The sequence below is a fragment of the Oxyura jamaicensis genome, chromosome Z (assembly GCF_011077185.1).
Source record: "Oxyura jamaicensis isolate SHBP4307 breed ruddy duck chromosome Z, BPBGC_Ojam_1.0, whole genome shotgun sequence".
Classification (NCBI taxonomy): domain Eukaryota; kingdom Metazoa; phylum Chordata; class Aves; order Anseriformes; family Anatidae; genus Oxyura; species Oxyura jamaicensis.
This window is the reverse complement of record NC_048926.1, coordinates 67,978,268-67,991,615: the sequence shown is the minus strand read 5'-3', so window position 1 is coordinate 67,991,615 and position 13,348 is coordinate 67,978,268. Positions and strand designations below refer to the sequence as shown.

General features: G+C 40.9%; 1 protein-coding gene across 2 annotated transcripts in view; it reads right to left on the bottom strand.

Moving 5' to 3' along the window:
* Positions 1–13,348, bottom strand: part of TDRD7 (tudor domain containing 7) — a 46,875-nt gene that overhangs the window by 9,443 nt on the left and 24,084 nt on the right. For both annotated transcript variants that reach the window (XM_035310320.1, XM_035310321.1), the window contains exons 7-9: positions 7,013–7,593; positions 1,877–2,063; positions 42–153 (exon numbers count right to left, since the gene is read on the bottom strand). In XM_035310320.1, the coding sequence (XP_035166211.1) occupies positions 42–153; positions 1,877–2,063; positions 7,013–7,593 (880 nt within the window). The remainder of the gene's footprint in view (positions 1–41; positions 154–1,876; positions 2,064–7,012; positions 7,594–13,348) is intronic.

Genomic DNA, 13,348 nt, shown 5'->3' with positions numbered 1-13,348 from the left:
TGTGGCAGCAAGCTGTATAGACAATACTGGCCTTCTCTTACCTGCCAGTTTACATTTTGCAACTTGAAATGGAAGCGAACAGAACTGTTTGTGTAGTTTGTACACATTGTTGCTTTCAATAACCTCACTGAAGCCATGGTCAACATAGTACACCTGATAAGGGAAAGTGAGATAAAAGCATAAGAGCGTTAATATGATTTTAATACATTTTACTTAATATAATTTAAATAATGTATTAATATAATTTGAGGTATTTTAAATAAGATTAATTATAATATACTTTACTTGATATAATTTTTATATATATTAATACAATTTTAAATAGACATTCTTGAGCCTGGAAAATGTATTCAGCTACCACATTCTCTGTGCATCCATTGAACAGGCATAGCATTTTTCACTAATTGCAGTGATATAGCTATGTAACACCATTACGCTAATATTTATTTCACTACTTGAATATTCAGAGCTTTCAAGGAGAGTCTTCTCAAGATTTCTGTAAAACCAACCTCTCTAACAATCTTGCCCTTTATAGGAGCAGCGCTAGAAGGACTTAACATATTAACTCAAACCACATGAACAAAGTTAATAAGGTGGCAATTTTAGAGTTTTCGAAGTGTTGAAGACTCGAGCACTATCTAAGTGCCATAGGATGTTTTGCATTTTGTTTTAGAGCCTTAGGAGGACCATGTGGAGTTATATTTCCTGTAACTTTGACACAAATACCACAAACATTGCAGGAAGTCAGTAGCGAAAGTGTTGGTTGGCAGCAGGTAATCAGAATTAAGGTGAGAGAAAGAAGGCTTACATAGGGCTTTTTACAACTTTTTTCTAAACTCTATAATGCAAAATATCTGCACAACAGACTTTCAAAAGGGAGTCCGAGAAGTGGTGGATGATCAGCAAGCAAGTGCTGCAATGTAGCAGTGGTCTTCTTTTGGCTGCTAGCGCTGCCTAGACAAAAATCAGAGGTAAGCTTGCTATTTTTCTCTGAAGCTGATGTAATCTTTCACAACACTGGGTTCTGTGACAACCTGTTCCTTCAAGTTCCAGCTGAAGGTTATCATGCTTTCTGAAAAACTCATTCTATTTCACGCGTTGTTTAAAAATTTATGCAATGGATCAATTTTGTAAGTATGTTAAGCAGATCTGGGTAATAAGTCACCCAATTATGGGAAGAAATGAAAAAAAGTTATCATTAATGTTTGACTAAGCAAGAAGTAACTGGAAATGTTGTTACTGTTCTTATAGTTAAATTAGTTCAATTATAAAGTCTAGTTTCTCTGTGGATGTCAAGAAACATCTCCTTGGCTCAGGAAACATTTAACAGAGGAGTTAAATAATCTCTGAGGGGTTTAATTAACATGCACACCAGATACAACTCCCAGGATACCATATTTGTCTGGAAGGGAAGTTTAAGCACAAGTTATTTCCTTCTCACTGTCTGGCTAATTAATGCATATGACAGATACTTCAGTACAAGACTTCAAGCAAGATCTGAGACCTATTGGCTCTTGAATTTTCTCCTTTCCCAGTCCAAATAGCACCGCTATACCCATTCTTCCCACTACTATCAAAGGTAAATTTTCTGCACCAAAGTGCTTTAGTGCCCAGCCCTGTATGAAATCCCATCCCCCCACCAAATCCAAAATATCTGTGGGAAAAAAATGAAAGACCATTTATTTTTGACAATCACACAACTTAAAAGAAAGACTTTAAAAAGTATTAATTTCTCCTGTAACTGAAAAGAGAAGTACTTCAGGTTGGGAAAGGAGACAGTGCTAGCAATGCACCATGTTCGGGAATTGACCGTGTACCTAAAAGAACAAGAACATTTCAAATCTTTCACAAAGTGCCAAAACAAATAATTGCTTGCCTTTATTCTCTTGTCTTCCACAGAAATTATCCGAGCACGCAACCAGGCCTCTTCTTCAGTGTGTACAACAACAAGTTGCCCAACGCTCAGAGACTGAACTTGTAACACTTTGCAATTCTGACTATAGTATGCTCTCATGTCATCTTCCATTTGTTCCTGGGCATAAGAATAATCTTTCCCCACATACCTACAGTATTTCAGTAAAAACAACCAAGCAGACAAACAAACAAGAACAAAACATACAGACAGGAGTTAGCTGAATAAAAGCCGAATAAAAACCTGAGAACCTTTATACACATATATGAATAAATTACGGATATATACATATTTTAAGGACATTGGTATCCAGACTCCATTCCATTAACAGGGATATAGGAAAGTAGTAACTGACAAAACTTAGTACTATTGTTCATAGTTAAATGTGGTCCAGCACTATAGAATCTAACATGCTCAACTAGATCTTTAGTAAGAGACCTTACATAATTATTACAAACATGTAGAGGAACTTGACCACAAGAGCAAAATATCTGGAATGAAATGTAAAAAAAAAAAAAAAAAAAAAAAAAAAAACACGGAAAGAAACTGACATGACATCTCTGAAGTTACTCAGTCCTTGGCAAACACCAGTTTATCAGCTTTTCACTAATGTCAATCAAAGCACAAGACATCTAAAATAGTTTTACGGATCCCTCTCAAACTATGTGCTGTTTACTCTTGGCCTTCAGAACAAGCCTGGTATTAGGCTGCTGACCTAATGTTTTATACTGAAGTAATTTGAGTTGGGTGAATCTTCTCATCTACTTCACAGTGGACATGGAGTGGGACTACACTAGCAGCTATAGGAAGCTTAGAAGTTCACTTCTTAGCACTGGTTTCATAAGGATATTTAAAGGACAGCACTGAAAGGGAGTATTGAAGTAGAAAAATCATTCAAAACTTCCTGCCTCGCTATTTTCTGGTAACAGGTAAGGATCCTACCAAGGGAGATTTTGGCTGTTAAAACTGAAAAGTTATTTTTTATTTTCTTTAGAAACGAATCTTGGAAAACAACCGCAAAAAAGTGTTATATACATGTGACCAGACTAGAGTGTGCACAGCATCATTGCTAGTCTCAACTGGAACTGCGTCCTGGGTCAAGTAAATAAAGCTTGATGCTTCACTGTGCAAGGAACAGGGTTGTTGTACTCTTCTATAGCAAGACAAGCTATGCAGTTTTCTATTCAAAAAGATAAACAGGAAAAAAAAAATCCACACCACAGCACAGAAACTCAAAAGAACTGAGAATTAAAAGTGAGATATTAATTTCTTGTGAGAAGTCAGGTGTTGCATCTAGCATAACATGTAATCACAGTTGTAGATGTACACAGAGCATCTATGAGAGCTTCAATCACCTCACTTTCATTGACAAGAAAATTCTTGAAGAATTGTACTAAGTCTCAGAATAGCACCAAGCCTTCCAGTTTCATCTTAATTAGCATTGCAGTAGAGAGGTTTCAGCTAAGCAACAGTTAATCATATACCAAGAAAATAAAGACATATTGCTCCATCCCCAAGACAGGAAAAGGAATCTTCATTTCATCGATCCAGCAAGAAACACAGCAACTGATAGCCACTGCACAATGCTTGCACAAATCACATGAAAGTGACTGTTACTACATGCACAGGAAAGATGAGCCCACACACTTGTTTCTTTCTTGTATCTGGCAGGAACATTTTCTTGCTACAGCAAAAATATTTTTCCTTCAAGTCCAGTTTCATCTTAAAGATTAATGACCTTGCCCATGAAGTCTATGCATCTCCCAGCACACTGCACTTGAGGCCAAGAAGCCACTGATCACCGCCAGGTACCTACGCAGAGCTGACAAGTTGAGAAACTTTTATTATTTAATATTGTCCAAAATACATGGTCCAAAATTTGGGAACTGCCACTTTAGAGGAAACTTAACAAAAACAGACTCAGCTCAGTGTTACACAGCAGCTTAACCTATGGGACTTGGGGCATTCTACATTATTCCCTACAGATTTACTATATTCTTCATTCTTAAGAGAGACAAAAATACTTTCTCCTGGATAGAGCCAAGTTCCTTTCCCTCACCTGGGCCAATAAACTGGAGACAACAAGAAGGCTGCATGATTTAGTGTTCTGAAGCAGGAACTTCAAAAGGTCACAGAGAATGGGTGAAGACACCAATGACATCAAATATTGCACTTATCCTCAGAAAAGACCAAAAAAATATAATCTAGGGAACTCCAGGCAAGTATGATTCACTTTGGTCCCTGGAAAAATCATATAGCAAGTCCTTCTGAAACACGTTTCTGAGCACATGAAGACTGTGAAGACAGATGAAGAACAGCCAATACGGATTTAGGAAAAATAAATAATGCCTGATCAACTTCAGTGCCTTTTGTGATGACTACATTTGTGTAAAATGGGGAAAGCAATGGGTATCATTTACCTCAGTGTTTGCAAAGCTTTTGACACAGTCTCCCACAACATGCTGTAATCCAAGTTCTGAAACTGCAGTGCTGAACTGTGGATGGATTATAAAACAGCCTGGTGGTGAGCTCAGAGGGCAGAGGTTAAAGGGTTATGCTTTATCTGGAGGCCAGCAACAAATGGAGCATTTTACAGATCTGTCCCAAGACTTGTCCTGTTTAACTTACTGGCAACCTGGAGGAGGTAACAGACTGCTTACTCCAATTTGCACGTGACAACAAACTGATGTCACAGCTGATATACTCCAGGGCAGGTCCACCATTCACAGAGACCTGGACAGGCTGAGGAACAGGCTGCCAGGGAAGGCACGGTATTTCACAAGGATTAGCATCATGTATGGCACCTGAGAAGAAACTGTGGAAAATGGTGGGGACAGACCAGCTGCTGAGAAGAACTGCAGAAAAGGGTCTAGGAGTCATGGCAGATACAAGCAGAGTACAAAGCAGCAGTGTGCCTTGCTAGCAAAGATTCTGGCAAACATCCTGGCTGTATTAAGAGAAACGAAGCCAGGCAGTGGAAGAAAGTGACTATCATTCACATGGTATTCAGTAGATCACATCTGAAACATTGTGTCAGCTAAGACATCAAACAAAACAAGGTCAGGAGAAGGGTGCCAAGATAGCTGGGGACTAGAAGACCTGCCATGTGAAGAAAGGCTGTGAGATCTGTGCTGTTCAGCTTGGAGAAGAGATGGCTTCAGTGGGACCTCGCAGTGGTGTTCCAGTACATTCAAAGAACTCACCACAAAGACAGAACGATGATCTTTAGTAGCACTGGTGGGAAGAGGCAATGGTCATACCTTGAAAGAGAAGAGGGCCAAACCGCATACAAGGAACAAACTCCCCCCCCATGAGGCAGCTGTGCAGAGGGGCATGCCGCCCAGTAAGGTCATGCAGTCTCCATCCTAGGAAGATTTTCAACACCTAACTGGCTAAGCCCTGATCAACCTTGCCTGACCTCAGAGTTGACCCTGCTTTGTACAGCAGGTTGGCCTAGAATCCTCCTCAGGCCATTCAGGCCTGATTTCTGTTGTACTTCTGTAATTAAGCAGTCATTCAAAAGTATGTTTTCCATGAATGTAAGAGGCAAAGATGGCATCGCTTACAGAACAATTTACGTGGGTGATCTGTGAAGACCTGCTCAGAAAAGCTTCTCTAACATTCAGTCTTCAAACATCCTGAACTGCCTCCTATTTTCTTTCATTGTGTCCCCAAAATCAAATGAAATAGATTACTAGCCTGAATTAGTGGAGAACATCTCATATTCTTCATAAGAAAAGCAAAACCACTAAATCAACAAGCATTAAGCCAAATGCAAGTCACGCTATGAACCCAACCAAATTAATCATTAATTCACAACAAAACAAAACAGAAAAGCACAGATCAGGTAACCTTGTAGCTGGAGCCAAACCATAGAGAGTGAATATTCATCAGGAACAGTTTTTCCAAACTAATTACTGGAAACACCCTTAAAGTGACAGGTTAGAAAGCTAAGATTACTCCACATATACAGCAAATTACCATGCAGGTAGAAAGGTTACAAAATAAATTTATAAGACACCTACAGAAACAGAAAAAAAAGCACATAATAAGGATTGGGTTAGCAGCTGAAACAAAGACAGAAATTTTCACTTGAGAATGTTGCCATCGTAACACCCCACTACAAGTCGTCAACTATGATTGTTCCATGACTTCAAGGAACCAAACCGATGTGCTGACACAAAGAAAGTTCAGTTCTTTGTGTTCCAATATGTGAGTGACAGTTAGAAAAGAAGAACATCTAAATATCAACCTTAACTCTAGTGTGTTGAATACTTCCTGCCAGTAGTGAGGAAAAGGGTATTAATTACATAGTGAGAGGATCTGTAAGTGAACTGCAAATGTACTTACTTAGATCCTAATCAGAACCCTTGAGAATGACTGAAACTATCTAGTGAAAACTGAAACTGCAGAAACTGAAGGGAAAAAACAGAGAGCTGTCAATTTAGTATATTACCAGACAGCTATGCAATTCATGCTCTGAAGTGACAGACAGACCTGTTTAACAGTTGAATTTGAAAAATCCTAGAGAAAAAGTGTTAGTTTTTTCATTTTTTAAATCCTGCTAGGATTTGTATTTTTTTTCCTAACAATGAAGTATAGTTATTTCCTGAAAGAGTACAGTACCATATACATAACGTAACGATACAATCCACTTCTTACACTGTTCTCTGAGGCTGGACTGATTAACCATCCAACCAAGAAGCACTAGCTGTTTGTTGTTGGATGGAAGCTCAAAAAGTGAAAACTGCAGTATAATCTGAACGTGCACAACTCACATGTAGTTAGTGACAAGTCAGTTACAGAAGGGAAAAAAAGACTTTAATAGATACTACAGCAGTATCTGAAGACTACCTCCAATATTACTAGTGTGTTATAGAAGGGTTATTCTAAAAACTCCGATCTGCTTTGAGCCTCAGATAAGCTAATGCTAGAACTGATCAGCTCAGAGTTTAGCAATCTTCCATTTAAACACAAAAAGAAAAGAATTATTAAGTTTCATTATCAACACAGGTAAATAAACTCCTGCAGAACATCACAGTATGAGTTTATGAATTTATAAATTAAGCAAAAAAGATAGATTCTGAAGTGTGAACTTGCCTAATTATAAGCTCATTAGTGTTGTTCAATTCTACCACCATGACGGACACAGGTCCTTCTGATGGAACAACTAGAGGAGGAACAGTTACTTTTTCTGGATACCACTCCTTGGATTCTTCATATTGTTGTTCAGCTGTGGCCTTCACATTATCGGGTGTCTGGACCTTCTCAGTGACATTCAGATTCTCCTCAGTGCATCTCTGGGGTTTAACATAGAGGATGGCCTTTTTGGGGACATTAGACACATAGTCAACAACGCATATATCTGAGAGCAACTCCAGATTGTTTAGAATGCCTTCTGGAAATTTTACTTGGTAAGTGTCCTGGTACAATTTGGGAAGTGCATTAGCCCAGAGACCACTGGAATACTTCTTCAGGATATTAACAACTTTTTGCTTGAAGTCACTACTAAGTGAGGCAGACTCAGACTCCATACTTGCTTTTAACAGTGGGTCCACTTTTGAAGAACTAACATTCTGAGATGTCTTTTCGTGCTCTGTATCACTTTTCACAGTTGGTGATATTCTCTTAGCAGGATAAAGAAGCCCATCTGTATGATCACCTGTGCATACTTTCTCCACCTTGGAAAACAAAAAGCAGAATCAATGATCAGTTGCATCTCTAAAGTCATAATCATTTTAACAATTACATTTTTGTAACATGCATTTCATACAGACTTTGAGGTGGACACCCACAAGGAACTAAACTTTACTACAGAGAAGTCATTTCTTGTAATGCTTCCCGATTTTGGGGGAATACCAAGCAAATATGACATCAGGACAGGGCAAATACGAAAGGTGTGCATTACAATCAGGAGCTGGTTCCAAGTAAGTTTATCTCCTTTCTCCTCGAAGAAAGGAAGGATACACCCTCCACAAAACTTAAGTCTTTTGCATGTAAACCTAACCCTGCCCCCCCCAAGATCTCTTCCACCTCTTCCACACAGAGAAGCATATTATAAACACAAGTTCACAAGTTTCCATCTCAGTTCTCCAAGTGAAATGGGATTTGACTGCATACTTCAGAAACAGAACACTTGTCAGGCAGTGTTGCAAAAGCAGCCTGCTATTGCACTCAGGGAATGGTATTTTCTTTAAAGAAGTTCTGAAATTAAGGAAAAAAAATCTGGATCATAATAAATTTAAGAAAATCAATTAGGCAATTTTAAACCATGCCCATAACCTCCCTCTACATTCAAGACGTTTTGCAAGTCCATATGTCTCTACTCTTTGCCAGTTTCAATAGTAAGCATCCCACATGGTCTGAAGTCACAACCATGAAAGCACCACTTTAGAACTGCAGAAACAAATTCACAATAAAAATTAAATTTCCTAAAGCTACAGTTTCAACTAAGATCAATCTAACTGTGGGTTAGCAGGGATACCTATGTAGAACTGAGGTAACAAAAGCTATCAGTGCTTATGTTGGTCCTGAAACCTGACCATCTCCTACAATAAAGCATTTTTTCTTAAGTTTTACATAGCTCTACTTTGATGTTCCTTCCTCAGAAGAAAATAACTTACACCAGTTTCCCAGATACACGTTATGCCAAAGCCCTTTTCAGAGAAAGATCAGTGAAGAACAAAATGAATAGTTTGATTACTTGCTATTACTCAGGCCCAGTGTTTACCTTCAGGACAGTGATATCTGCACCCAACAGAACTTCATAAACCTTGCTAAAATCACTCTTTGCTGTTGTCTTAGCAACTTACAATGGAAGCATAACAAGAAGATTTAAAGTACTATTTTACACAAGAATAGTATGTCTCTTTATCAAGACAGTATTAATGAGACAAGGACACTTAGTTACAATGCATTGAACAGCTGTAAAGAATGGCCATTAGTGTGTCAAGAACCAGATATCTTCTCCTACGCACAGCTACTCACACATCCCAAATTGCCACATTCCCCACATTGTTTAGCGTCAGCAAAACCCACTACGGGCTACTATATATCCTGGCTGCAGCTAGGATCATGTTAGTTTTCTTCGTGATAGCTGGCATCATGCTGTGTTTTGGATTTAGGGTCAAAACACTGAAAACTCAATGATGTTTCAGTTGTTGCAGAGCAGTGCTCACACAGAGCCAGCTCCTTTCCAGGTCCTCGTGCTGCCCCACCAGCGAGGAGGCTGGGGGTGCACCAGGAGCTTGGAGGGGACACAGCCAGGACAGCTGGCCCAGATGGACCACAGGGGTGTCCCGTACCATGTGGTGTCATGGTCAGCAATAAATATGGGGGATGTCTGGGGGCAAGCAATTGTGTTGTGCATCACGTGTTTTGTGTATTGCCCCCCAGCCTCACTCTTCCTTTCCTATTAAACTGTCTTTATCTCAACCCAAGAGTTCTACCTTTTTTTCCTATCGCTCCTCCTCCCCTTCTCACTGGGTGGGAGCAAATGGCAACATTCTCAAACAAAAATTCCCAGGGAAGTGGTTGAGCCACCATCCCTGGAGGTCTTTAAAAGACCTTTACATGTACAGCTCAGTGATATGGTTTAGGGGAGGACTTGTTAGTGTTAGGTCAGAGGTTGGACTAGGTGATCTTGGAGGTCTCTTCCAACCTACACGATTCTGTGTGATTCTGTGAGTGATACTGAAGAGTATGTATCTACTATAGGATATCAACATACAAAAAACATATAAAGGACTTCAGTATACCAGTGGAACTTTCAGGAGGTTCATAAAGACCTCTGCTAGTTAGCTTGATACAAGAAGTTACAAAACATGTCCAGCCATACCAACTAGAAGGTCAAAATCTGTCTACAAAGACATCTACAATGTCAGGAGTAAGCTATATATGGTTCACTATTTTCCAATAATGGAAAAGTCTGTGTTGTCAGGAGGTCCCTAGTCCAACCTCCTGCTCAAAGCAGGGCTGACACCAAAGGCAAATCAAATTGTTCACAGCCTTGCTCAATGAAATTCTGAAAGTTTCCAAGGATGGAGATCCCTGTGGTGTTGCACCACTCAAATGGTAAATCTATTTTTTTTTTTTTTACCATGGACAAACAGAATTTTTCCTTTTACAGTCTTGATTCTTGTCCTTTCATTAAGTACCTCTGATTTTGTTTTCTCCATTTAACCCCGTTAGATAGTGGAAGACTGTAATTAGATATCCCCTTTACTTTCTTTCCTCCAGGCTCTGCTAAACTGCATGAGATCATCAGCTCTGAAAGAGAAAAACTTTGGCTGTCCTGGAACCTAGTATCATTGAGCAGCCTGTCCTTTGACCTGGATTTAAATCTGAAACTTTTTTTTTTTTTTTTAATTTAAACAAATGTATAGATTTTAGAAAAAAAAATGTAACCACTATATTTTAAGCCAAAACTACATCTTCTGAGAGAGATACAGAGGTCAGGGCCTCAAAAGCAGTACCTCAGAAACTGAATAGGACAGTTATAGGCTGGTGACATCTCACTGGAAGTTTGAATGCTATTCCCAGTTAAAATTAGTGTCTAAGCTCCAGAAGATGCTTATCTGGCTGCTACTGTTGATTTTATAGTGGGGGAAAAAAAAAAAAAAAATGAATACAATGCTCTATCTGTAAGGCTCTTGTTACCTGACCCAGGAATGTCACAAGAAATGAGAGAGACAGATTATAAGTAAAGAATGTGTAAAAATAAGCTCTTAGGTCTCTAATCCTTGCTCTTTTATTACTTGTAAGTAGTTGCTGTACAGACACTCATCCCTTAATGAATCAAGGCAGATTATAAGACCTGAAGATACAATATAGTTAAGTTGAAATGGGATCTTGCATTAAAAGGAGCCTCTGAAAAAGTTTACAGCCCTTTTTATTCCTAATGAAGTTAAGCCAAAGAAGGACTATAGGCAATGAAGTAATCTCATTTCACTTTAAACTCCCTTAGCAATTACAAAGGCTCTTCAACAAGCACAGCATTTTATCCATACGCAGATGAAGCTTTTCCCTTCAAAAAGTGTTATTCCACAACCTAATTTAACTACAAGTACAAGCACAAGCACTGGTAAGAAGAGAAGACAGGTCCAGGGTAAAGTGGAGCTTGCAAAACACACAAGACCTGCCAACAGTAACACAAGTAACAACATGATGGGAGGAATCCCTTTCCCAGACCCTTGTTAAGACAGCCAGGCCAGTGTCAGCCTCCTGTGCTCCAAGAGCCGCTGGCTGACTCCAGCCTGACTTGCTGCCCACCAAGACTTCCGAGGGCCTCTGCTGCGCAGCTACTCGCTATCCGTCAGCTACAGCATGTGCTGCTCACCAGGCTCCTTCCAGCCAGGGGCAGCACTTGGCATTTGCTTGGGCACCCCAGCCCCTCACAAAGCCTGCTAAGAAAGCAGCTACACAGACTTGTCCCCAGCATCAATCCTGAAGGGTTGCCTCCTTGTAAGAGGGTACTCACCACACCTCATACTGCTGAAAACCATCGGAGACCAGAGATGTCTCATCAGTTTTCCACCCCACCTTTTGGTCCACTGATCTAGTTTATATATTAACCCCACCTGGTGAACAAGACTATAAGCAATTGTGTCAAGGGCCTTTATAAAGTCAAAGAAAACATCATGCACTGCTCTAATCAGCTCATGTCCTCAGCAAAAGCAACTGGACTGAGATGTACTTGTACCCTCTGGCATGAGGAATCTTACTGTGCCCCTAGAACCTCAGCCAAAGAAAGGAGCTTGGTTTAAAAAAACAACAAAATCAGAAAAACAAACAACTAACAAATCCTTGCAGGTGCAACACTCCATCTACAGAATACACTGAAGAGGCCAAAGTATAACAAATAGCCTAGAAAAAGAATCATGGCACACTGCCTTGGCAAGTAATGGCATCCTAGGCACAGTGAACTTAATAAAGATATTGTAACTGGTCACGCACAAGATTGAAGAATTTGCTTAAAGGACCAACCAAGGAAACTTTTAGTCCCAGAAAAGACTTGGCATTACTAGGACAACGGTCTGTTCAAGAAGGTTGTGCTGGCATGTATTGCAGATCATCCTGAAAGACACTGGAGGCTTAACTTCTATCAATTATTTTTCAACGATCCTGGGAATTTGGAGAGGTCCCAGTAGACTGGAAGCTGGCAAATGTTGTGCCAATTTTCAAGAAGGGTCAGAAAGAAGACCCTAGCAATTACAGGCCTGTCAGTCTCACGTCAGTGCCTGGTAAAATCATGGAGAAGTTGATTCTCGGACTTATTGAGGCGCACCTGGGGGAGAAAGCAGTCATTGGTCCCAGCCAGCATGGGTTTGTGAAGGGTAGGTCCTGCCTAACTAACCTGATTTCCTTTTATGATAAGATCACCCGTATGGTGGACCAAGGGAAACCAGCTGATGTGATTTTTTTGGACTTCAGCAAGGCTTTTGACACGGTTTCCCATAGGATCCTACTGGACAAAATGTCCACCATACAGCTAAATAAAAACATCATACAATGGGTGAGCAATTGGCTAACGGGCAGGGCCCAAAGGGTTATGGTAAATGGAGCTGCGTCAGGCTGGCGGGCGGTCACCAGTGGGGTCCCTCAAGGCTCCATTTTAGGGCCGGTACTTTTCAATATTTTTATAAATGATCTGGATGTAGGAATAGAGGGTATTTTGAGCAAGTTTGCTGATGACACCAAACTTGGAGGAGTTGTGGACTCAAATGAGGGCGTAAAGGCCTTGCAGAGGGATCTGGACAGGTTGGAGAGCTGGGCGATCACCAACCGCATGAAGTTCAATAAGAGCAAGTGCCGGGTCCTGCACCTGGGACGGGGAAACCCTGGCTGCATGTACAGACTGGGCGATGAGACGCTGGAGAGCAGCCTAGAAGAGAGGGATCTGGGGGTCGTGGTAGACAGCAAGTTGAATATGAGCCAGCAGTGTGCCCTGGCAGCCAGGAGGGCCAACCGTGTCCTGGGGTGCATCAAGAACGGCATCGCTAGTAGGTCAAGGGAGGTGATTGTCCCGCTCTACTCTGCGCTGGTGCGGCCTCACCTCGAGTACTGTGTGCAGTTCTGGGCACCACAGTATAAAAAAGACATGAAACTGTTGGAGAGTGTCCAGAGGAGGGCTACGAAGATGGTGAAAGGCCTGGAGGGGAAGACGTACGAGGAACGGCTGAGGTCACTGGGCCTGTTCAGCCTGGAGAAGAGGAGGCTGAGGGGAGACCTCATCGCAGTCTACAACTTCCTCGTAAGGGGTTGTCAAGAGGCAGGAGACCTTTTCTCCATTAACACTAGTGACAGGACCCGCGGGAACAGGGTTAAGCTGAGGCAGGGGAAATTTAGGCTGGACGTCAGGAGGGGGTTCTTCACAGAGAGGGTGGTTGCACACTGGAACAGGCTCCCCAGGGAAGTGGTCACTGCACCGAGCCTGTC